Raw genomic sequence first — 25,623 nt, forward strand, 5'->3', positions numbered from 1 at the left:
AATTAAGTAGATATAGCTTCCTGAATTGGAATTAAACAAAATATGATGAATTTGGTCCTTTGAATGAATTAAATGAATTAAAATTAAAGTTTGTCCATTTTATCATTTCCTGTGAAAGTAATTTCGTGACTTTTCTACCCCAACACAAGTTCTTGACTGCTTTTTTTTTTTTTTTGAAGATTTTATTTATTTATTTGAGAGGTAGAGTTACAGACAATGAGAGAGAGAGAGACAAAGAGAAAGGTCTTCTGTCTGCTAGTTCACTCCCCAAATGGCCGCAATGACTGAAGCTGCACCCATCCGAAGCCAGGAGCCAAGCGCTTCTTCTGGTCTCCCACGCGGATGCAGGGGCCCAAGGACTTGAGCCATCTTCCATTGCTTTCCCAGGCCATAGCAGAGAGCTGGATTGGAAGTGAAGCGGCCGGGACTCGAACCATTGCCCATATGGGATACAGGTGCCACAGGTGGAGGATTAACCTTCTGTGCCACAGCGCTGGCCCCAACTGGACTGCTTTTAATGGTGAGATGACGGTCATTCATTGCCCTAGAACAGGTGTGGGGAAGGTCAGGCCTATGGGCTGACGAAACCATTTGGTCTGGCCCTGCCAAGGCCACCACAGGTGGGATTTAAAATCTGATGAATCTAGAGCAGACTAATTTTTAAGCAGATAAATTTATACTGCCTGCAAATGGTGTGGTAAATATCCAAATGGCCCTTAGCAGAAAAAAGTTCCCCACCCTTGCCCTAGAACAGTCGGAGCACCCTTCTCACACGAGACGAATGAAGCAGGCCCGAGAGAAGGATGTGAGCACTGGGTAAAGAGCAGGACCTTTCCTGTGCCCTGGGGATTAAGGTCTGCTTCCTCAAGAGCTCAGTGGGTTGCTAGCAACAGAAACCACACAGCTGAACGGACTGCATAACTTAGCACTGGGTTAGACCTGGACTAGTCGTTGTACTTCGCAGTTTATGATCCTGCTCAGAGAAATCTATTAATGGAAAGGGAATGATCATAAATGGATCAATGTTTTTCTTAGTTGTTTTATTAAATATTATACTGAAAGTAGACAATCAGTAGCTTATTCTGAGAAATACGTGTTTTAGAGGATTTTCTGTAATACTTTCATACCTTTTACTTTATTGATAAATTATAATGGGAATGGGTGAAACAGTTTGATATCACCTAAATTCATTTATGGGAACAGTGTACATTTAACATGCTAGTTACTCATAAACACACTACCATTCAAAAAACACAGTTTATTAACAAAAGCTGTGAACTGACATGAAATTCAGATATTATTAATAGGCTACAGTTTCTGACATTTTCTATGGAAATGCAGTAGTTGCCCACGCTATAGCAGCAGAACAGCTCTGCCACTGAAACTGTACTCTCTTAGTAATGCCTGGAGCTAATGCATGCACCTGAATTCTCATGTGCAAGCAAAACAGTGAAGCCAGCACTCAGTGTCCATCATACCCGAGCCACAGCCTCACCTCTGGATGATGAATTCTCTGGCGCCATCCCACAGGTGCCCGTGAACGATCCACTCATCTACCGTCTGTAGGTAGGGCCTCACAGTTTCCACCCAGAGAGAGAACAAGAGTGAGACCTAAGAATGAGAAGGTGTAGTTAGTGCTCATAGCTCATGGTAGAATGAAGCTCAAATACTGCCAAAAAGTGGTCGGATTTCTATGCTTTTCTGAAACAATGTAAGATTAAAAACACAAAATATACACTACAAAATCCTTATGAAAAACTTACCTAAATATGGGATGATCCTATCGTTTTTCATCTGCACCAGGACCTTCCCGAGAGTGAAAATTAGGCAGGTGTAACCTGGGACAGCCCAGACAAAAGGGTACGAGTGCCCTAGTGAAACAGCACTACCAACATGTCTACTGAGAATGACCACACTGATTTCATTCTCCTACGGTATCCAGTAGGAAAAAAAACTGTATGGCTAAAAGAAACCAACAACCTTTATACTGAATTGCATTACCAAAATGGTGCAAAACAGAAAGCTACCCCAACAAATGGCAGCACACATAAAATATGCACCTAGACAAACCTTTACAGATTATTTAATACTATTTTTATATTTTTTAAAAAACTGTAGTAAAAATATATATAACATAAGGTTTACCATTTTAACCATTTTAAAAGTTTAAAATTGTGACAGATTTCCAGAACTTTCCATCATGTAAAACCAAAACTTTATACCCATTAAAGAACTTCTCATTTCTTTTCTCTCCAGCTCCTGGTAATTATCATTCTACCTTCTGTTTCTATAAATGTGACTTATTTATTTGCAAGACAGGGACAGAGAGAGAGCTCCCATCCACTGGCTAACTCCCCGAATGTTCACAATGGCACCCAGTCCTGACACTGAGAGCCTGGAATTCAATCCAGTTTCCTCAAGTGGGTGGCAGGAACCCAATTTCTTGAACCATTACTGCTGCATTAACCAGAAAAGTGGAATAAAGAGCTAGAGTCAGGAATTGAACCCAGGTATTTTGATGTGGGATGTGAGCGTTCTAACCACTAGGCTAAACATTCACCTCAATTTAAGCATCATTTAGCGTGGAACTATGACAGGCTATCCACCACTCCTCTGCTGTGTAGAATGGAGACACATACATTAGATTAGGCAGAGGTCCCACATACCGTTTGCTCAGAAGCTTCTCCAACGTTGTCATATTCAAGAATGGCCTTGTACAGCGTGTTGAGCAGGTGAGATGCCCGGACAACATTTCGAGTGTCAGGTGGAACTTCAGCTACTCCAGTGCTAAACACTTTGTGTAGAACCTTGAGTTGAGCCAATCGAGGTGACAACTTGTCCACCACTATTGCAAGAGTTATTGTAGTGTCTGTAAGTATCGACAAACCAAATTCAACATCAGGGGGAAACATCTGCATCCAAAATGTACTATAAATGCTAGGCCACTTATCTGGCTAATAGAAAGGCATGGCAAAATGGAGGGTGGTGGGTTTTAATCTCACAACACAAGGAACTAATTTCCCCAAGGAAGAAAGAACTTCTACAAGTCAACAAGAGAAACATAACACATAAAGGAAATGACAGTTCACAGGCAAGGAAAGAGAAGAGATTTTTATACAGATAAAGACACACTCAACCTGACTTATAAAAAGAAACAATGTAAAGTAAAACTACACCAGGTAAAACAAAATTTCCCCACAATGGGCCACCAGTTCAGTGAGTGGTGGCGGAGGCTGTGACTACAAAGGGGTGACACAAGCAAGTTACTGTGTGGTGACAGTACAGTTTGGGTCAGAACCACTCACAAAGATGTATGTGCCCCTCATTCCAGCCGTGAAGCCCGTGTGCGGTCTGCAGACTGCCTCTGTGCTCTGTCAGTGTCAGCCTCCCAGTTTTGAACATGCACTACTTTTATGTAAAGTTTCAATACTGGGGGTAGCAGGGTGATGGAGATCTCTCTGTACTACTGTTTACAATGGTTTAAAATAAAAGTTAAAGGCAGGGGCAAACTACATTTGCTTCCAATTTCACATCTGTCATACTGGCAAAGCCTGAAAAGCTTGACAATGCAGCACTGGCAAGAACGTGAGGAAACGTGTATTCATAGACCTGCAGGCCAGAGTGTACATTTACTTATCTTTACCTCCTAGAGACAAATCTAGGGAAACCACACATGCCATCACATACCCTTGACCCAGTAATTCCATTTTTAAGAAACTACTCTACAGATAACCTGCTTCATGTGTATGATTATGGACACGGTTAAGTGGTTATAACTACTAGCAAAAACTCAGGACTATAGCAAAAAATCAGGGGACTAGGCTATGACACAGCCAAATACAAAACAGTTTATAAAAAGGCAAGAGGAGGCTCTCATCTACTCATGTGGCATAATTCTCAAAATTTACATGAGAAAGCATGGGAGAGAGCAGTGTGACTACTCACAGGTGTGTGTGCCTGGTGTACACACTGTTTCTGTATGTCTAAGTTGTATCTGGAAGAATACACAAGAAGCTGAGTTCCTCTGCTCTCAAACTGGTGCCTCTGGGGAGAGGAACTGACTGGCTGGGGAAGTAAAGTAGCTGGCTGAATTTTATTGTAAATCATCTGTACTTTTTGAATTTTTAAATATATGAATCGATTAAAAATATAAACTTAAGATAATTTAAAATATGAGTGTTTTCACGAGAATTACTTATTTGCCATCTAACCTTCAAAATGTATCAATGAATAACTTCAGTGGCATTCAAAATGAGTTATCTGTCTTATGAATAAAAGCAAAAAGCATTTAAATACCATTGTTGATGATGCACTTCTCAATTTCTGCAAGTTCCTCTTTGAAGCTAATGAAGTATTTATATAGTGCCCACATGAACGCCTGGTAGGTTCTAAAGGGTGCCTCCGTCGACTTCTTAGGAATGGACCCATTCCCAGGTAAGATGCTCTCGGAACTGTGTCCCATGACTTCATCGATGAACTCTTGGAGTCGAAACACAACCTGGCCGTATGCTGCTATTTGCTCCAGTACAGATCGTAAACAGCTCTAAGACACAGGCAAACCGCAATCACTTAATGTCAGTCTTCAGTAAACATTCAAAGTCATTTCATTCTCACTGTAAAGTATTTCTTTTGTGACAGTTTTAAACACTATGTTCAGTAGAAGACGAAGTAATAAGGAAGGAATAGCTTTATATTCAAAGAAAACACAGTAAGCATTAATTTCTACAGAGTGTACAATTGTGGTTTATATTTTTAACAATTATCTATTTTCATTTTATTTGAAAGGCAGAGATAGACACAGAAAGAGAGAGATTTTCCATTTGCTGGTTTACTCCCCAAATGCCTGCAACAGCTAGGGCTGCGCCAGGCCAAGGCTAGAGCCTGGAACTCAGCCTGGTTCTCCCACATGAGTGGCAAGGACCCATTTACTTGAGCCATCAACTGCTGTCTCTCAGGGTGTGCATTAGCAGGAAGCTAGAACTGAAGTGGAGCCAGGACTTGAATATAGGCCTCCTGGTATGGGATGAAATGGAGCAAGGACCTGAACACAGGCCCTCTGATATGGGATGTGGGCATCCTAAGCAGTGTCTTAATTGCTGCATTGAATTTTCACCGCATGGCTTATATGATTTAAAAATAAATATTAAGTAAAAAAAAAATTCATAGTATATAATTTCTCAATACAGAGACAGAAATGAAAAGCAGAAAGTACAAATCAAAATTAAATAAGTTGCAAAAACAATTAAAGAATTACTGAGGGGCCGGTGCTGTGGTGTAGCAAGTAAAGCCACTGCCTGCAGTGCTGGCATCCCATATGGGCATCGGTTCGAGTCGTGGCTGCTGCTCCACCTTCTATCCAGCTCTCTGCTATGGCCTGGGAAAGCAGCAGAGGATGGCCCAAGTTCTTGGGCTCCTGCAACCACGTGGGAGACCTGGAAGGGGTTCCTGGCTTCAGATCAGCACAGCTCCGGCCATTGCAGCCAATTGGGAAGTGAACCAGTGGATGGAGGACCTCTCTCTCTCTCTCTCTCCCTCTCTCTGCCTCTTCTTCTTTCTCTGTGTATCTCTGCCTTTCAAATAAATAAATAAATCTTTAAAAACAAAAGAATTACTGAAACACAACTTACTTTTGCTGTTTGGATCTTAAATATGTTTAACAAGCTTAATTTTAATATCATAAAATGTTCTAAAGTTGAATTACCACAGTTTACACACAACTCATTATTTAAGTTAAATCTTAAATTACAGTAAATACAAATAACTTACTTGTGTCAAATGAGTTACTATAATATTGTTTCTCACAGTTACTTTTCCATCTATCAACTGAAATATAAAGAGCTTTTTAACCCCTGAAAGTAACCTGAAATAAAATAAAAAAGATGAATGTATTTTAAGCCTAGAAAAATATCCAACACATTACTGCCTAATTTTTTTTTATTAAAAGTTAAGAATTAGGGGAGCGAATAAGGTCAGATAATAAGAAAAGGGAACATCTTTTAATGTGATTACCTTAAGACTCAAGATTTTTCAACACTGTCTTAGAGGAAAATCTAAACCAGTGTTGTCAAAGCATCTCCCCCACGTACTTGATGAACTGGAGAGACCATCCAATGCTAAGACTGTCAGAATGTCAGAACCACACTTCATGGTGAGAGCACGGGGGCCTGCAGGTGCAGCAGAAACAATTCTACCTGCTGCCTCAGACCCTGGCCTCCAGGGGCACACACAGGCAACTGTCACTGCTGTTCTCTTCTCTGTCTGGTCAGAGCTTTGAACGCAGATGCTAAAAAAGTGAAAGTCTAATCCCTAAAACCATATACTAAATTATTTCAAATGGGAAATACATCAAAATCTCTCAATCCTCATGGTCAAATCTCAAGTCTGAACTACCCAACAGGCTGTTTCTAATTTGCATTTGAAAAAATCCTGAATTCATCCCTTTAAAAACATAGTTTCTCATCTTACTGATAACGTCTTTCAAATGATTAATTTGGTTAACAGATCTTACCATAGGGTTTCTCGAATAACTTGTGTCTCTGTAACAAAAACCCTGTCATCTGGAATATACAATGGATCACTGCTATACAAGTGCTGGTCCCTGTAAGACAGCAAATATCAAATGTCAACAGAAAAGCTTCTAAGTGTAACTATTTGTCTAAAAGAATATATGCAATTTAATTCTAACTTTTTTTCTTTTTTAATTTATTTGACAGATAGAATTAGATAGTGAGAGAGAGAGAGAGACAAAGGTCTTCCTTCCATTGGTTCACCCCCCAAATGGCCACTACGGCCGGAGCCACGCTGATCTAAAGACAGGAGCCAGGTGTTTTTCCTGGTCTCCCATGTGGGTGTAGGCACCCAAGCACTTGGGCCATCCTCCACTGCCTTCCCGGGCCACAGCAGAGAGCTGGACTGGAAAAGGAGCAACCGGGACTAGAACCGGTGCCCATATGGGATGCTGGCGCCGCAGGTGGAGGATTAACCAAGTGAGCCATGGCGCTGGCCCCAATTTAATGCTAACTTAACACATAATCAATCAAAAATCAGTGTAATAAAAGCCTGAAATGCCCTCCATATTCATGTTCACACTTAAATCAAAATATCCTCAGGGAAACATTTTCACAGAAATTCCAATTGCTATGTTATTACTGATTTCTTTCTTTAAAAAAATATTTATTTATTTGAAAGTCAGTTACACAGAGAGGAGGAGAGGCAGAGAGAGAGAGAAAATCTTCCATCCATTGGTTCACTCCCCAATTGGCGGCAATGGCCGGAGCTGCACCGATCCGAAGCCAGGAGCCAGGAGCCAGGAGCCAGGAGCCAGGAGCTTCTTCCTCGGTCTCCCACCTTGGGCCATCTTCTACTGCTTTCCCAGGCCATAGCAGAGAGCTGGATCAGAAGTAGAGCAGCCAGGACTCAAACCAGCGCCCCTAGGGGTGCTGACATTGCAGGTGCCACAGTGCCGACTCCACTGATTTCAGCAAATGTTTAAAGTTATGCAATGTTATTTTTTGAAAAACAGTAGGGGCCAGTGCTATGGCGTGGTGGGTAAAGCTGCTGCCTACAGGGCCGGCATCCCATATGGGCACTGGCTTGTGTCCAGGCTGCTCTGCTTCCAATCCAGCTCTCTGCTATGGCCTGGTAAAGCAGTAGAAGATGGCCAAAGTCCTTGGGCCCCTGCACCCACATGGGAGACCTGGAGGAAGCTCCTGGCTTCGGATCGGCGCAGCTCTGGCCATTGCAGCCATCTGGGGAATGAACCAGCAAATGGAAGACCTCTCTCTCTCTTTCTATGCCTCTCTGTAACTCTGCCTTCAAATAAATAAATAAATTTAAAAACAGAAAACCAAAAAGAGTAACTGGAGGCTGGCACTGTGGCACAGCAAGTAAGGCCGCTGCCTGCAATGCTGGTGTCCTATATAGGAGCGGGTTTGAGTCCTGGCTGTTCCACTTCTGATCCAGCTCCCTGCTAATGCGCCTGAGAAAGCAGCACAAGATGGCCCAAGTGCCTGGGCCCTGGCATCAGTGTGGGAGACCTGGAAGAAGCTCCTGGTTCCTGGCTTTGGCCTGGCCCTGCCTCCACTGTTACAGCCATTTGGGGGAGTGAACCAGTGAATGAACAATCTCTCTGTATAACTCTGAGTTTCAAATAAATAATAAATTAAAAAAGAAGTGTATTTTTGTAATAAATGCCCTAAAACAGAAATTACATAATAAAGTAATATATACCAATTCATTCACATTGAAATAACAAAAGTTAAACAGTTCAATTAAATTTCATTATTTAAAAAAAAAAAAAAACTAAAAGTTGTTCAGTTAGAATTATTTTTTTTTTTTTTTTTTTTTTTTTTTTTTTGACAGGCAGAGTGGACAGTGAGAGAGAGAGACAGAGAGAAAGGTCTTCCTTTTGCCGTTGGTTCACCCTCCAATGGCCGCCGCTGCAGCCGGCGCACCGCGCTAATCCTGGCAGGAGCCAGGAGCCAGGTGCTTTTCCTGGTCTCCCATGGGGTGCAGGGCCCAAGCACCTGGGCCATCCTCCACTGCACTCCCTGGCCATAGCAGAGAGCTGGCCTCGAAGAGGGGCAACCGGGACAGAATCCGGCGCCCCAACCGGGACTAGAACCCGGTGTGCCGGCGCCGCAAGGTGGAGGATTAGCCTATTGAGCCACGGCGCCGGCTCAGTTAGAATTATTAAGAAAAAGATTAAAGGCTGGCACTGTGGCACAGTAGGCTAAGCCTCTGCCTGCAGTGCCGGCACTCCATAGGGATGCCGGTTCAAGTCTTGGCTGCTCCATTTCCTATCTAGCTCCTTCTTAATGGCCTGGGGAAGCAGTAGAAGACAGCCCAAGTGCTTGGGTCCCTGCATCCACATGGGAGACCTAGAAGAAGCCTCTGGCTCCTGGCTTCAGATTGGCCCAGCTCCGGCTGTTGCAACCATTTGGGGGGTGAACCAGAGGATGAAAGACATCTGTCTCTCTTTGCAACTCCGCCTCTCAAATAAATAAATCTTTAAAAAACAAAAAACAAAAAAGGCTAACAAAGTTTAAATTTCAAGGAAGTACTTGATTTAAACCAGAAATTAAAGTCAAATATTTGAACATCAGAGTTTCTGCTATGATTTAAATAAAAAGTTTGGCTTCTTTACCAGACAGCAGCTAAATTGGAGTGTAAATGCAGACTATGAGGAAACCGTGAAGGCCTGGCTGTCCAGTACTGATGGACCACATGCTGCTCCAGCCAGCTTCGGCCATCTGGTTCATCTTCTGGAAGAAGATGTAATAAATTTGAGTTAAAATAGTTAATTAAGAAAAATCCTGGCCACAGTATCTGGACTTACGACTTCATACAAATACATATACATACCCGACAGTGCTCTTTAACAGTTACCAGACAACAAACATGTAGCTGAGTATGTGTGTGTGTGAATACATATGCATATAATCATATATTTCAAATTACAGATGCACACTCAAAATTTAATGGTCATTGAATGGAAAAAAAATTTTAAATGCTCAAATTTAAAATGACCTCGTGAATGAAAAGATACAGACAGTATATTGAATAATCCAACAAACACTAAAGATATTGAAATAAAAGACCTCCCACCCATCCCCAAAGCCTCAGGACTGGGGATGTCGAAGAGTTAGATACTGCCTTTTTATACAGGATGTTTCAGAAAACAGGAAAAGAGAAAGCTGTCTTTCATTTTTACAAGACTAACATAACCACGATGCTAAAATCAAACCAGACAAAGACATGATAAGAAAAGTTATTCATCAAAGATCAAAGATGAAAAGTACTATAGTAAAAAATAGTGGAATTAATCTAATAATGTACAAAAAATAGAATGATCAAGGAAATTTAACTCAGAAATTCAAGAATGATTTAACATCAGAAAATTTATCAATACAGTAATAAAACAGGCAATATTTGCAACAAAAAATGATAACATATATAGAAATTAATGAACAAATACCTTTACAAATTAACAAATGAATATCTCTAAAAATAAAATTTTCAAATTTCTAAAGTGTTTATAGATTAAAGGCTCACAAACAGCTACACCAAGTTTGAAGAGGAGCAGAGGAGACTTACCTATATGTTTAAAATACAGTATTAAAAAGTCTGTCTGGTGCTGGCACTGTGGCTTAGTGGGCTAAGTGCCAGCATCCCAAATGGGCACTGGTTCTAATCCCAGTTGCTCCTCTTCTGATCCAGCTCTCTGCTATGGCCTGGGAAAGCAGTAGAAGATGGTTCAAGTGCTTGGGCTCCTGAATTCATGTGGGAGACATGAAAGAAGCTCCTGGCTCTTGGCTTCGGAATGACACAGTTCTGGCCATTGTGGCCGTTTCGGAGTGAACTAGTGAATGAAGATCTCTCTCTGTCTTTCCCTTTCTGTCTATAACTCTACCTCTCGAATAAATAAATAAATCTTAAAAAAAAAAAAAAAATTCTGCTCCTGGGCCAGACTCATATTAAAGGGACAGAACAGAACAGGAAGTCTAGAATAAATACAGCATCAACAGGGGAATCTGATGCATGATAAAGGTGAAATCACAGAGCAATGTGGAAAGAATAAATTGTTTCCTTGAATACTGCTGGGAAATTTGGTTCATGACATGGGAGAACAGTAAGCTGGACTCTTTAACTTCACTTCTTGTACAACAGCATATCTAATGTCACTAAAGACCCAAACACAACTGATAAAAAAGCATGCAGAATAAAAGTACAGAGGAATTAAAAAATTTTTTAAATATATATTTGAAATGCAGAAGAACAGAGAAAGATAAAATGCATATATGCACTCCCATCTGCTGATGCACTGCCCCAAATGCCAGGCTAGGGGCTGAAGCTGGTAGCCAGGAACTCAGTCCAGATCTCCCAAATGGGTGGCAGGAATCCACCCACTTGCTGCCGCCCAGGATCTCCATTAGCAGGAAATGGAGAATGGAGAGCTGGAGCTGGGATTACAATCCAGGTACTCCGATATAGGACCTGGGCATTTTTTTTTAAAACAGGCGGAGTTAGACAGTGAGAGAGAGAGACAGAGAGAAAGATCTTCCTTCCGTTGGTTCACTCCCCAAATGGCCGCCATTGCGCCAATCTGAAGCCGGGAGCCAGGTGCTTCCTCCTGGTCTCCCATGCAGGTGCAGGGCCCAAGCACTTGGGCCATCCTCCACTGCACTCCCAGGCCGCAGAAGAGAGCTGGACTGGAAGAGGAGCAACCGGGACAGAACCAGCGCCCCAACCGGGACTAGAACCTGGGGTGCCGGCACCGCAAGTGGAGGATTAGCCAAGTGAGCCGCGGTGCCGGCCCCTCTACTTTTTAAAATTTATTTATTTGACAGGTAGAGCTACAGACAGAGAGAGAGACCCAAAGAATAACAACATGAAAAATTCAGAGGTTTGAATAGTTCTTTACCCAAATGCTGCAACAGCTAGGGTTGGTCCAGGCCAAACCCAGGAGCCCAAAATTCAATTTATATATATAAACACTCAAAGATTTTACTTGAAGGATATCAGACAAAAATGTTAACAGTCATGTGACTGACTAGAATATGTTTCCAGATCTGTAAAGATCTCTCAGGGGTAAGAATGGGTAGGAATGATATGAAACACAAAAGGAAATGGTATCAGCAGGCAAGCAATTCACAGAAGGGGTAATTCTGAGAGACCAACAAGTACATGAAGAAACCCCTAAACCATTTGTTGTCAGACAAATGCAATGGAAACAGTGGTGCCAATCAAAAGGGAGGATCTTATCAAGCACTGATGAGACAGTAGGGGCAGGAATTTGCATTGCAGTAAAATTCTCCCACAGGTCCACAGTGGGCAGAGTTGTAGCGGTGGCAGAGAGGGTAAGGGCAACTCAGGCAACAGAGAATAGGTTGTGGAAAAATGTTGGCTGCAAACTGCAGAATCCTACACAGCAGTTAGGAACAAAGGAAGCAATGTCCACATGGCAGCAGAGACACATTGCAAAATAAAGCTGAGGGCAAATAGTAACAAGAAAATTTACACACAGTATAATATCAGTTACTTACTTTAAAAAATGAAACACACCAACAAACACAATGTTGTTTTATAAGAATTCAGGACACATAAGAATACAGCAATGAAAGCACTTCAGAAAGTCCAGGGAAAAATGGAATTTAAAGTATGAGTTTATTCTGGTACAAAAACATGTTTTGAAATCCATGTAGTTTTTCATAATATCCATTGTGCATATTATAAAAATTTTTTGCACCAAAATGAAGCCGTATTTTAACTTCCATTTTCCCATGAGCGTTTAAAAGATTCATGGTATATCAGAACAGTTGCCTATGACACAGCTGGCAGAAAAAAGGAAACAGGAGTAGCAAACAGAAATAGCACAAGGGAAGAAATAAATTAAGAGGCTTAGACAGAGAGATGATGATGTACTTGAACTGAGTTGCACAGGTAACACAATTTACCCTGGAGGTTCAACTCAAGAATGAAGAAAGGAAAGAAAAAGAAAACCAGAAAATCATCAGGATGTTAAGTCACAGCTACAGTCTGAATACAATATGGCCCCTTACTCATACAGGAGTTTAAACTCCAAAGTTGGGACTGGCACTTGGCAGAGCAGGAAGCCTGGACTGGAGTCCTGGCTCCACTCCCAATTCCAACTTCTTATATGTGCACACTGGAAGGCAGGAGGTAACGCTTCAAATGCTGGGTCCCTGCACCTATGATAGAGACCTGAATTGACTTTGGGGCTCCTGGGTTTGGCCTGGACCAACGCTAGCTGTTGTAGGCATTTGGGAAAAGAACTAGCATCTGAAGAGCTCTCCCCGTTTCTGACTCTCTGACATTTGTGTGCTCCTGCCACTGTCTAGTGTGGTCAAGCAGAATGCTCATCAAAGCTACCACGCACTCTTTGGACTTCGAATCTCCAGAACTGTGAGCCAAAGTAAGGCATTCGTCTCTATGAGTTAGCTGCCATTGTTACAGTAATGAAGAGGTGATCAATAGAGTCATCTGTAACTACTATGTGCCCATCTGGCAAAGCTACTTCTTAGATGCATGAATGGTTTAAAAAGATCTGCTTTACAAAGACAGCTCAGCTTAGCACTATCCGGATCACAAGGAACCATCTTAAAGCCTGCCCTTCCTCCCAGAGAATTCCTGCTAGAAAGCACCAGCATTTGACAGCACATACTACACTACCTTTCCAGCTGACACGAGACCCCAGTTTCCTGTTTTGATCTTGTTCTTCTAACGGTGTCCTGTCCACCTGAATCCCAGAGTCCTCTCTGCTTAAGGGCTGTTGGTCATCTTCATCTTCACTATCTTCAGACCAATTCTGATGTAAAAAGGAAACAGACCGCACCCTTAGGGAATATTACCACCAGAGCTATTTAGGTTAAAAGATGAAGAAAATTTTGTAAGAAAAGTAAAAATTCTCAAGTAACGTGGACATAAAAGCAAAAACAAATTTTTTTAATAAATATCTTAAAATTGTCAATTACAGGAATGAAATTATTTGGAGCAGCAAAAATCCCAGGGTCACAGCCCCTTAACTGTGAGTTGTATTCACTCAGTCACCTTTCCTGTACTAATAATTTACAAGCTCTAAGGAACTCCTCCATAACAAGCTATTCTGGCTCTGTGAAGAGTGTTCCCATTTTAGCTAAGTTGCTCTATGGCAGGTAGATCCACTAAACTCATCTATATCACTTGGCAAGTGTAACAGGACTATGGCCACTTACTGGTGTATCCTCGTTCGGACCAAGGTCAATTTCTTCACCTTCCATTAAGTATTTTCCCCAGTCAAAATCATCTTTCTTTTCTAAAATGTAACAAGAACCTCATCAGCTTTATCATAAATGTTTCTAAAACAAACTCCAAAACTAAATGAAAAAAGTCTAACAAAACTCAAGACACACTCGGGTAATGAAAAGTTCCAAAATAAAGAAATACAATAAATTGTATTTATACAATTTATACAATGTATAAATGTACAATGTATTTATACAATTTATACAATGTTTTAATACATTTGCACAGTTTAATTAACTCACATTCAAATGTGTTTTCTCATTCTTATAATTGAAGGTAGTTTAACTTACAAAGTCAGAACTCAAATTTTAAATGAAATTTTGCAATTGCAATCACATTCAAAGAAACATACATTTTACTTTTGTACAGTTTTACAACTTTTAATAAAACCTCAATGTCTACTAATTAAGTAATAAAATCAATTTCTTGAATATTTCTTATATGATAAACTATCTGGTAACATACCCACTTCTTTATCTCTTGGTGTTTCCACATAATTGCTGTTTGAAGGAGAATCAGACAGACACAGAAGGAGTGAGAGAAGGGAATAATGCGCATCTGTCTTTAAAAGAAAAGATGAAGATGATGAGTCACTCAGGGGAGTGCTTTCTGAACCAGAGCCAAGAAAACCCCATGACAGTCATCTCCCAATTTTTTCCTGGTTTGAGAAAACATGAATTATACCTAATTAAATCCTAATCTCTAAACTCTTTTCATAGCTCAAATGTGAACACCTAAGGAACTGCAAAGCCGTCAGAAGTTTCAATTCTGTTTCTAACAAGTGTAAAACATCTGAGTGATGAGAGTGTTTATTTCTAGAACAAGTGAAATGCTTTTAGGGACTGATTATTCTCTCACGGCAATATGTAAGATGAAGCTTAAACATGTCCAACAGTTTAACACAGATGTACCATTTTTTTATTTAACCATTCCCCTGTTAGTAAAATTGAAACTTTTCCCCAATCATTTCTTTAAGATTTAAAATTTGTTTATTTGATAGACAGAGTTGGAGAGAGGTCTTTCTTCCACTGGTTTACTCTCCAAATAGCTACAGTGGCCAGAGCTGGGCTGATCCAAAGCCAGGAGCCAGGAACTTCTTCTGGGTTTCCCACATGGTTGCAGGGGCCCAGGCATTTTGGTCATCTTCTACCACTTTCCTAGGCCATTAGCAGGGAGCTGGATGGGAAGTGGAGCAGCTGGGACTCGATCTGGTGCCCATATGGGATGCTGACATTACAGGCAAAGGCTTAACTTACTACGCCACAGCATGGCTCCTCCCTCAATCTTTTGTAATCACAAACTTACTGCTTCATAATTATAAGAGTTCACCTATATAATAAATTCCTAAAATGTGAAATGCTAAGTCAAATAATATTTACATTTGGAATTTCAAGAAATAATGCCAAAATACCCTCCATAAAAATTATACTATACACACACACAGACATGTATACGTAGCTACAAACAGTATGGTGGTAAGGACAGGCATAGAACAATGAAACAATACAGACTCCAGAAATCTATCCTTACATTTACTAAGATAGATTTGTTTTTGGCAAAGCTGCCAAGATAATCTAACAGGTAAAGGATAGCCTTTCTCAATAAGTGGTATTAGGACAATAGGATATTCCTGTGTAAAATAAATTAACTTAAGCTCTTTCCTCACAGCACATGCAACAACGGAGCACAGACATAGACATGAGTGCTATTACTATAAAAAGACTCACAATGCAATTATGTCTCGATAAACCCATTGTTAAGTTGAAAATGCTTTTAATACACCAAACCTAACCAACATCAGAGCCTAGCCAAGCCTAGATTAAATGTGCTCAAAAGCACTTACATTAGCCCAGAGCTGGCTAAACCATCTAATTTGTTTTAAATAATATGTTGAATACACAGTACAACTTGTTAAATAAGAGGGATCTCCAAAAAGTTCATGGAAAATGCATATTATGAAAAACTATGCATGGATTTCAATTTTTTTTTGCATCAGAATAAACTTATACTAATATGTTTCAACTTGTCTGAATGGATCTAGTTCGAGGCAAAGGGTAGGCTAAGAAGTCAATTTGAAAAGAGCCCCCAGTCAGAGCAATATGAATTCTACTAAAATTGAAGTAAGAACAAACATTACATCTGTGGTGAAGCTTGGGTGGAAGAATGTTGAGATTTTTCCATCTGCTTGTTCATTCCCCAGATCGCTGCAAAAGCCAGGGCTGGGCCAACCTGGAGCCAGGAGCTTCATCTGGGTCTCCCACATGGGTGCAAGGGGTCAAATATTTGGGCCATCTTCCACTGCTTTTCCCAGGCCATTAGCAGGGAGTTGGACTGGAAATGGAGCAGTCGGGACATGATTCGGCGCACATATAGGACGCCAACATTACAGGTGGCAGCTTTACAAGCTTTGTCACAATGCCAGCCCCAAAAGCCAAATTTTATGTGGAAATTTTATTTTACTTTTCAATGGTGATTTGCTTTTTATTTTTTCTTTTTTTTCTAAACTTCTGAAGCAATTTCAATTTTTTTAAAACAAAGTTTGACAAAAATAAGTTTGCAGCAATACTGATACACACAGACATTTCTTTTATATTTTTGTTTTTTGATATAAGGGAGAACATGCAATATGTGTTTCTGTGTCCAGCTTATTTCACTCAATACGATGTTCTCCAGTTGCAACCATTTTGATGCAAATGGAATTTCAGTCTTCTTTATAGCTGAATAATATTTGTGTACACATAAGAAACACATTTTCTTTGTCCATTCATGTGGTAACGACACCTTGGTTGATTGCATGGTGGTTCAAAAATCTCTTTGATAGTCTCTTTGATATAATGTGGTCACATCTTTGGGGCATATACCCACTACTGGGATTGCTGGATCATATGGCAAATCTATTTCTAGTTTTTTAAGAAACCATGTTGTGGTGCCGTGCGTTAAAGCCCTAGCCTGAAGCACTGGCATCCCAATGGGCGCTAGTCCCGGCTGCTCCTCTTCCGATCCAGCTCTCTGCTATGGCCTGGGAAAGCAGTAGAAGATGGCCAAAGTCCTTGAGCCCCTGCACCCACGTGGGAGACCTGGAAGAAGCTCCTGGCTCCTGACTTTGGATCGGTGCAGCTCCTGCCACTGCGGCCATCTGGGGAGTGAACAAGCGAAGTGAATCTCTCTCTCTGTCACTACCTCTCTCTGTAATTCTGTCTTTCAAATAAAATAAATCTTAAAAAAAAAAAAAAAAAAAAAAAGAAACCATGTTGCTTTTCCCGGTAGCTATGCTAATTTACATTCCCATTCTGTGTATTAGTGTTCCCCTTTTAAGTTGAAAAATTTTTTTTAAAGATTTATTTTGTTTATTTGAAAGACAGAGTTACAGAGAGGTAGAGACAGAAGTCTTTCATCCGCTGGTTCACTCCCCAGATGGCTGTAACAGCTGGAACTGCGCCAATCTGAAGCCAATCATAGCAGAGAGCTGGATCGGAAGAGGAACAGCTGGGACTAGAAATGGCGCCCATATGGGATGCCAGTGCTTCAGGCCAGGGCTTTAATCCGCTGCGCCACAACGCCGACCCTGTAAGTGGAAATTTTAAATAAGTGGCATCAAGATCCTGAAGCCCTTCTTTGAAGAATTACAGCAGGAGTTGAAACATGGTGTTACCAGTGTGATCCTGAAGACAAAGCACAATCAAGACAATGGCTACCAAGAGGCAAAAGTCATGGCAACAGGCTTTCGGGGATGACAAAGGATTTTGCTTGTTGACTTTCTAAAAGGCCAAAGAATGATAACATCTGTTTAGCATGAGAGGTTCTGAGAAAGTTAGCCCAGAACTTTAGGAGAAAAACACCTGGAAAAATTCAACAGGATCCTTCTCTACCGAGACGATGCTCCTGTTCATTCCTCCTGTCAAACAAGGGCAGTTCTGTGAGTTTTGATGGGAAGTCACTAGGCACCTATTTTACAGAACTAGTTTGACACCTTCTGGCTTCCTTTGGCTTCTTAAATTCTGTTAAAAAGTACCCATTTTTTTTCTTCAGTTAATAATGTAAAAAAGGACTGTGTTGATGTGGATAAATTCCCAGGACACTTAGTTCTTCAGGCATGGACAAAATGACTGGTGGCATCATTTATCAAAGTGTCATGGGGGCCAGCACTGTGGCATGTTAGGCTAAGTCTCCACCTGCGGTGCCAGCATCCTATATGGGTAGCAGTTCAAGTCCTGGCTGCTCCTCTTCTGATCCAGCTCCCTGCTGATGTCCTGGGAAAGCAGTGGAAGATGGCCCAAGCACTCACACCCTTGTGGGAGACCGGGAACAAGTTCCTGGCTACTGACTTTTCAGCAGCTCAGCTCCAGCCACTGTGGCCATTTTGGAAGTGACCCAATGGAAGGAAGACCTTTCTGTGTCTCCCTCTCTTTCTCTGTAACTTTACCTCTCAAATAAATAAGTCTTTAAAAAACAACAACAACAACAACAACAACAACACAGTGTTATTAACTTGGTGAAGTGTATGCTGAAAAACAAGTGGGCCGGCACCGTGGCTCACTAGGCTAATCCTCCGCCTGCAGCGCTGGTACTCCGGGTTCTAGTCCCAGTTGCTCCTCTTCCAGTCCAGCTCTCTGCTGTGGCCCGGGAAGGCAGTGGAGGATGGCCCAAGTGCTTGGGCCCTGCACCCGCATGGGAGACCAGGAGGAAGTGCCTGGCTCCTGGCTCGCCGGCCGTGGTGGCCATTTGGGGGGTGAACCAACAGATGGAGGACCTTTCTCTCTGTTTCTCTCAACAAAAGAAAGAAAGAAAGAAAAAAAGTGTATATATTTTATCTTTTAATGCCATTTTCCATGGACTTCTTCCAGTCCCCTTATACAGTATACTGTAGAGTATCAGTTGTGTACGTTCATGATTGTGAGTCTGATAGGGGCCTGTTGCTCACTGATGCTGCCCAGCATCACAGACTATTGTGTCATAACACACGTACTAGGTGCAGAAAAGATAAAATTGAAGTAGGGCTTCTACTGAATGCATATTGCTTTTGCATTATTTCAAAGTTGAAAAACGGCTAAGTGAAAAAAATTTTTTTTTTTTGACAGTCAGTGTGGACAGTGAGAGAGAGAGAGACAGAGAGAAAGGTCTTCCTTTTCTGCTGGTTCACCCTCCAATGGCCACTGCTACCGGCGTACCGCGCTGATCCGAAGGCAGGAGCCAGGTGCTTCTCCTGGTTTCCCATGCGGGTGCAGGGCCCAAGCACTTGGGCCATCCTCCACTGCACTCCCAGGACACAGCAGAGAGCTGGCCTGGAAGAGGAGCAACCGGGGCAGAATCCGGTGCCCCGACCAGGACTAGAACCCAGGGTGCCAGCCACAGGTGGAGGATTAGCCTATTGAGCCGCGGCGCCGGCCAAGCAAAATAATTGTATCTTGGGGATCTCAAAAGAAAACAGAGACTATAGGGGCCAGCGCTGTGGCATAATGGGTAAAGCCGCCATCTGCAGTGCTGGCATCCCATATGAGCGCCAGTTTGAGTCCTGGCTGCTCCACTTCCAGTCCATCTCTTTGCTATGTCTTGGGAAAGCAGTGGAAGATGGCCTAAGTGCTTGGGCCCCTGCACCAGCATGGGAGACCTGGAAGAAGCTTCTGGCTCCTGGCTTCAGCTCGGTGCAGTTCCAGCCGTTGCAGCTTACTGGGGAGTGAAGCAGTCGATGGAAGACCTCTCTCTGTCTCTCCTCTCTCTGTGTAACTCTTACTTTCAAATAAATAAATAAATCTTAAACAAAAATCACTTTTCTGATAAGGAAACTGGTAACTCAGTAAGATAAGCCAATTTAAAAATGAGTAAACGACTTGAGTGGATACTAAGAAAACAAACGAATGGCCAAAAACATATACATGAAAAGAGGCTCTCGTTTTGGTTTAGTGGGTAAAAGCTGCCACCTGTGATACTGGCATCCCATATGGGCACTGGTTCACATCCTGGCTGCTATAGTTCTGATCTAGCTCCCTCTTAATGGCCTGGGAAATGCAGAAGAAGATGGCCAAAGTGGCTCCACGAGGGAGACTGAGATGAAACCAGGCTCTTGCATTAGTGCTGGCCATTGCGGCTATCTGAGGCACGAGCCAGCAAATGAAGATCTTTCTCTGTTTTTCTCTCTCTGTAACTCTTTCAAAATAAATGAAGTAAATCTTCAAAAAAAAAAAAAAAAAAAAAAAAAGATGAAGAGGTGCTCAATATCATGAGGTGTTAGAGAAAGGTAAACTCTAACACAGTGAGATATTACTGCATACCCTTTAGGATGTCTTCAATCAAAAGGACAGACAATAATAAGAGCTGACCAGGATATGGAGAGAGTAGAACCCTTATACTTTGCTAGTAGAAATATAAGCCTCTTTGGGAAACAATTTAGCAGCTTCTTAAAAGGCTAAGTGAAATACACAGTACCCACTAAGACAGTACTTGAGTTTAACAAAGGGTGAGAGTCCCCAGTCAGGAGAAAGAAGAGCAGCAAGGCAGGTAAGGTACAGGATGTGTCACAGCAGAGGAGGGGACGTGGTCCCATTGTGTCCAGGGTGCCCATAGTGGAGAGAACACAGAAAAATGGTTGGAGATGCTAATGAAAGGCCAAAATGGGAATTAGAGGTAGGCTCTGCCTGCCTATGTGGCTGATCCTCTGCCCCCCCCAAAAACCTCTGGGTACCAATTTTCAAATCCTGTCACACACTATTACAAGAGAATTAAGTGCACTCCTTTTGTGTCTCCCCACGGCGAGGGACATTGGAAGCTCCTGCCCGGTTTCTCCCAGCCTTTGCTCCACGCACCTTTGCCCACGTGGATCACATCTGCACCCTTCCACTGTAACAAGCACTAACAGTGAAGATGACAGCTTAAGTCTGTGAATCCTTCTAGTGAGTCACTGTGCCCACGGGTGGTTTTGGTGACGCATGACATGGTATGAAAGTGCACCTGATACGTAACAAGCACAGGCAGTTATCACCACGTGCTCGGACTGTAACAAGTGTAGGCAGTTATTGTTACCAAGTGCTGGGAAGTCATTTGGAAGTTTTAAGGTATCCAGCCTGTGCTACTATTTGAGCCAATCTCTGGTGTCTAGTTCCATAGCAGGTTTGGGGTTAGGCAATGGAGATGAGAACATGCTCTTCCTTTCATCCCAAGCTGAGGCACACCTGGTTGATGGCAATGTTAAAGTCAGTTTTCAGGAGATCCTGTTTTAGCCACTTGACAATACTAAAATTGAATAAACATAATACGTATCCTTATTATGTTATATTAGTTAATATATACCCTTGTTATATTAGCAGAAATAAGCTGACAATAATCAGATTGGAAATAGTAAAATACCCAACAGAGATCTTGTAAGTGAACCATACCTTTGTTTCGTTTACGTTGGGAAGTGATGAATTTAGAAATTCCTCAGTTAATCTCTTCCAGCTAGCAGCCTTGCTGAGATCAGAATGAATTATGAATTTCTCATGAATTCTGAAATATTTAAAACATCAACTGTTATAGAGCTATATTAACAGAAAGGTGCATAAAAATACATATATTTCTGAATGTGCACATATTTACATGAAAACCCAACTTACCCTTCTATTGTCTTTTCTATTTTGTGGCTATTGACATCCAAAAAACGATGAAACCTAACAAAAATAAAATGCAATGTTTTGGTCAGTTCTGTCACCTGGCTAAGTAGCCCTGCCTCACAGCTCTGAATATCCGTCCATAGACCCTATACTTAAACATTTCCAGGGTGCACCTCTCCCCCTTACCTCCACCATCAGACAGGCAAACAGCCCCTGTGTTCTGAGAAAGCATCCTTGCCCTGTCTGCTAGCTCCTGTGTCTTCCAACAAGGCCCTAAGTTCAGCACAGCCTATCTACATCAGGTGCTCCTAATCTTTGTTACGATTGAAGGGCCCCTGAATGATGCTTTGAAATGCAAAAATACAAAGAAAACGGAAATAAAGCCGTCAAGTAATTTTAAATATTGGTGATGGAGTTAAGAGATACATTTCTTTATTAAACATTTAAATATAGCATCTAGCAGTGGGCCTAAGGATAAGGACTGCCATTAAAGTCAGAGTAAACAATGTTCAGTAATACCTGCACAACAACTCTAATATGACATGTGGTTTTTACTGCTGACAAATCATAGGTAGGCTAACATTGCTGTGGTTTGTTGCTTTCATTCATAATTGATGAAAATGCTACTTTTCAGTTAGTGGATGGTGTAAAAATTTTTTCTCAACCAAATTCACAAGCCCCTGAATGCCAGCTTTGGACCCTCAGGTTAGAACCCTATTCTGCATCCTCCTGCAACTGACTTTGGTGTTCCTCCTTCTTAAGGACAGAGGACAGCTCTTACTTGTCTTCGAATTTTCAAGGCCTAAAATGTGGCCACAATTTTCAAAAATGTAACCATGAATCATTCATTTTTCTGATGAATTAAAGTATAACATTATAGCATAGCTCTCTCAACTTTTCCAGCTTTTTTATTTTTTATACTTATTTATTTATTTTTTTGACAGGCAGAGTTAGACAGTGAGAGAGAGAGAGGGACAGAGAGAAAGGTCTTCCTTTTCCGATGGCTCACCCCCCAAATGGCCACTATGGCTGGTGCACTGCGCTGATCCGAAGGCAGGAGCCAGGTGCTTCCTCCTGGTCTCCCATGCGGGTGCAGGGCCCAAGCACTTGGGCCATCCTCCACTGCACTCCCGGGACACAGCAGAGAGCTGGCCTGGAAGAGGAGCAACCGGGACAGAATCCGGCGCCCCAACCGGGACTAGCACTCGGGGTGCCAGCACTGCAGGTGGAGGATTAGCCTAGTGAGCCGCGGCCCCAGCCTTCCAGCTTTTTTATTAACAACCCCACCAATGTGTGCTATAAAGAAACAAATTACACTGTTTAGTAACACATTTAATTCTACCCTAGTAAATGGCTGCCTGGAACACCATTTTACCTATCACAATTTAGTCTCTCAATTTTCATAAGGAAACAATTTCAACTGTTCTTTCCACATCTAAAATAATGATCATCTACCTACTGCCAATAAGAAATACTAACAGAAAAATTAATTGGGATATACCACTTAAGTTTCTGTGTCATATGAGCTATTTCAGGCATTTATTTTTGTTTATTATTATTATTTTTAAAGATGTATTTATTTGAAAGGTAGAGTTACAGCGAAGGAGAGGCAGAGACAGAGCCTGAAATCTCCCGACTGCTGGTTCACTCCTGAAACGGCCACAATGGTCAGGGCTGCACCAGGTAAAAGCCGGAGCCAGGAGCTTCATCCAGGTCTCCCATGTGGGTGCAGGGGTCCAATGACTCGGCCCACCTTCTGCTGCTTTTCCTGGTGCATTGGCAGGGAGCTGGATCAGAGTGGAGCAAATGGAGGCTGGTGCTGTGGTGTAGCAGGGAAAAGCAGCATCCCAACATGGGTGCTGGTTCAAGTCCTGGCTGCTGCAATTCTAAGCCAGCTCTCTGCTATGGCCTGGGGAAGCAGTAAAAGATGGCCCAAATTCATGGGGCCCTGCACCCACACGGGAGACCTGGAAGAAACTCCTGGCTTCTGGCTTTGGATCAGCTTAGCTTTGGCTAATGTGGCCATCTGGGGAGTGAACTAGCAGGTGGAAGATTTCTCTCACTCCCCTCCCCCAGCTTCTTCTCTGTAACTCTGCCTTTCAAATAAATAAATTTTAAAAAGAAGGAAGTGGAGCAAATGGAACTAGAATGGGTGTGCATATGGGATGCTGGCACTGCAGGAGTGGCTTTACCTGCTACCCCACAGAGCCGGCCCACAGACACTGTTATTTTTATAAACTACATTTAAGAATGGAGTTGAAGGGATGGGCACTTGGCACAGAGGTTGAGACACCATTTGGGACACCCACATTCCACATCAGAGTGCCTCAGTTCAAGTTCTTGCTCAGCTTCCAATCCAGCTTCCTGCTAATGCAGGTGATGGTTTTAGGCCTGGTCCCTGCCACTGGTGTGGGAGGCGGGGACTGAGTTCTGGACTCACGGCTTTGGCCTGACCCAGTCCTGGTGGCTGTGGGCATCTGGGGAATGAACCAGCAGATGGACGATCTGTCTCATGCTGTCTATCTCTTGGGTTCTCTCTCTGTCTCCTGCTGTGCCTTTCAAACAAAAATAAGCAAAAAAAGTGGGTTTCCTAAAAAAGGAACTGTTTATTATTTCAGAAATCTGGCACACTTTCACTGAATCTGAAAGACCTCTATTCTTATAAACCAAGTAGGCAGATTATATCCATGATCACTAAGCAATCAAGATTAAAAGATCCTGAAAAACTTCATTATTTGATTTGTATGGAACTTAGAATATTAACAATGAACGACACTCTTTCAGTGATAATTCCATTATGGGTAATAATCATAATAGTACTGTCTAATTTACATTTTCCAGAAACAAAAAATCGATCATCTGATTCCAGCCAAATACCTGGCCCAGCTCTTCCAAAATTAATCACCCGAGAAAGTGAATGAGAACCGGGCGAGGAGCCTTAGCGTACTCTGTGCCAGCAGCCCTTCCAGGCGCTGGGGTGCGGCGGTCGGGGCGACCGCAGTCACTTTCCTACACTCCCCAGTGCGTCGAAGTAAGAATGGAAGGGGGCCCGGAACACAGTTCCAGAGGGTGTCGGTGTGCGCCGCACACGACTCCCGATGGGCAGCGAGTTCAGCAGGGCACACGGCAGACACAAGGCTAGGTGGGAGGCCGGCGCCCCACGGTGCACAGCCCCCGGGGGCACCGCGCGGCTCACCGGGGCACCGCGCAGCTCACCGGGGCACGAGCGGCTCACTGGGGGCACCGCGCGGCTCACCGGGGCACCGCGCAGCTCACCGGGGCACCAGGCAGCGGCTCACCGGGGCACCGCGCGGCTCACCGGGGCACCAGGCAGCGGCTCACCGGGGGCACCGAGCGGCTCACCGGGGCACCAGGCAGCGGCTCACCGGCGGCACCGAGCGGCTCACCGGGGGCACCAGCTCACCGGGGCACCGCGCGGCTCACCGGGGCACCAGGGAGCGGCTCACCGGGGCACCGCGCGGCTCACCGGGGGCACCACGCGGTTCACCGGGGCACCAGGGAGCTCACCGGGGCACCAGGCAGCGGCTCACCGCGGCACCGCGCAGCTCACCGTGGGCACCAGGCAGCGGCTCACCGGGGCACCGAGCGGCTCACCGGGGCACCAGGCAGAGGCTCACCGGGGGCACCAGGCAGCGGCTCACCGGGGCACCGAGCGGCTCACCGGGGGCACCAGGCAGAGGCTCACCGGGGCACCGCGCAGCGGCTCACCGGGCACCGCGGCCTGCGCGCCCGCCCCAGCCTCCCCGGCTCCCCACGGACCTGAAGTTGGACCAGGCGAAGTTCAGCGCGAGCTGGAAGTTGGGGTCCGCCTCGTCCTGCAGGCCGGTGACATGTCGCACGAGTTCGCGCACGTCGCGCTCCTGCTGCCGCTCCTGCCGGCTCCAGGACGGCCCCGGCCGGGCCATAGCTCCGCGCTCCGCCGCGCCGCCTCTCCGTGATCATGCAGCCGTTCTCGCGAGAGTTCTGGCTCCCGCGGCGCAGCGCCTTCTGTTCTCGCGAGAGTTCCTACTGGTCTGGGTGGCTTTGGCGGCAATCTGAATGTGTTTTGTAGTTGCGCGCGGTGTCTTCAGAGCGAACTGTTATTATCATTAATCAGATTAATAAGCGTCCGGCCAGCGCTGGTGGGTGGTTTAAGTTAGGATGGCTTTAGGATGACAGCGCCGCCAGTGAGTTCTCCAGTACGTTGATTGCCCCAGCATTCCCACGTACCACGGTG

The 25,623-nt window shown here is 43.5% G+C and overlaps 1 protein-coding gene across 3 annotated transcripts in view; it reads right to left on the bottom strand.

Moving 5' to 3' along the window:
* The window catches only part of TUBGCP5 (tubulin gamma complex component 5), a 43,129-nt gene extending 17,760 nt beyond the window's left edge, over positions 1 to 25,369 (bottom strand). The window contains exons 1-12 of one of the 3 annotated variants that reach the window (XR_011380680.1): positions 25,167 to 25,369; positions 21,390 to 21,443; positions 21,174 to 21,282; positions 14,269 to 14,365; positions 13,734 to 13,813; positions 13,192 to 13,327; positions 9,146 to 9,263; positions 6,509 to 6,598; positions 5,767 to 5,860; positions 4,297 to 4,543; positions 2,667 to 2,869; positions 1,496 to 1,611 (exon numbers count right to left, since the gene is read on the bottom strand). Coding sequence is in view for 2 of the 3 variants with exons in the window: in XM_008269727.4 (XP_008267949.2) it covers positions 1,496 to 1,611; positions 2,667 to 2,869; positions 4,297 to 4,543; positions 5,767 to 5,860; positions 6,509 to 6,598; positions 9,146 to 9,263; positions 13,192 to 13,327; positions 13,734 to 13,813; positions 14,269 to 14,365; positions 21,174 to 21,282; positions 21,390 to 21,443; positions 25,167 to 25,312 (1,490 nt within the window). In the remaining variant the exon portion in view is untranslated. The remainder of the gene's footprint in view (positions 1 to 1,495; positions 1,612 to 2,666; positions 2,870 to 4,296; positions 4,544 to 5,766; positions 5,861 to 6,508; positions 6,599 to 9,145; positions 9,264 to 13,191; positions 13,328 to 13,733; positions 13,814 to 14,268; positions 14,366 to 21,173; positions 21,283 to 21,389; positions 21,444 to 25,166) is intronic. The other 2 variants (XM_008269727.4, XM_070053560.1) reach the window with 2 other exon arrangements.
* Positions 25,370 to 25,623: the final 254 nt, after the last annotated feature.

This window comes from Oryctolagus cuniculus, chromosome 12 (assembly GCF_964237555.1).
Source record: "Oryctolagus cuniculus chromosome 12, mOryCun1.1, whole genome shotgun sequence".
NCBI lineage: Eukaryota > Metazoa > Chordata > Mammalia > Lagomorpha > Leporidae > Oryctolagus > Oryctolagus cuniculus.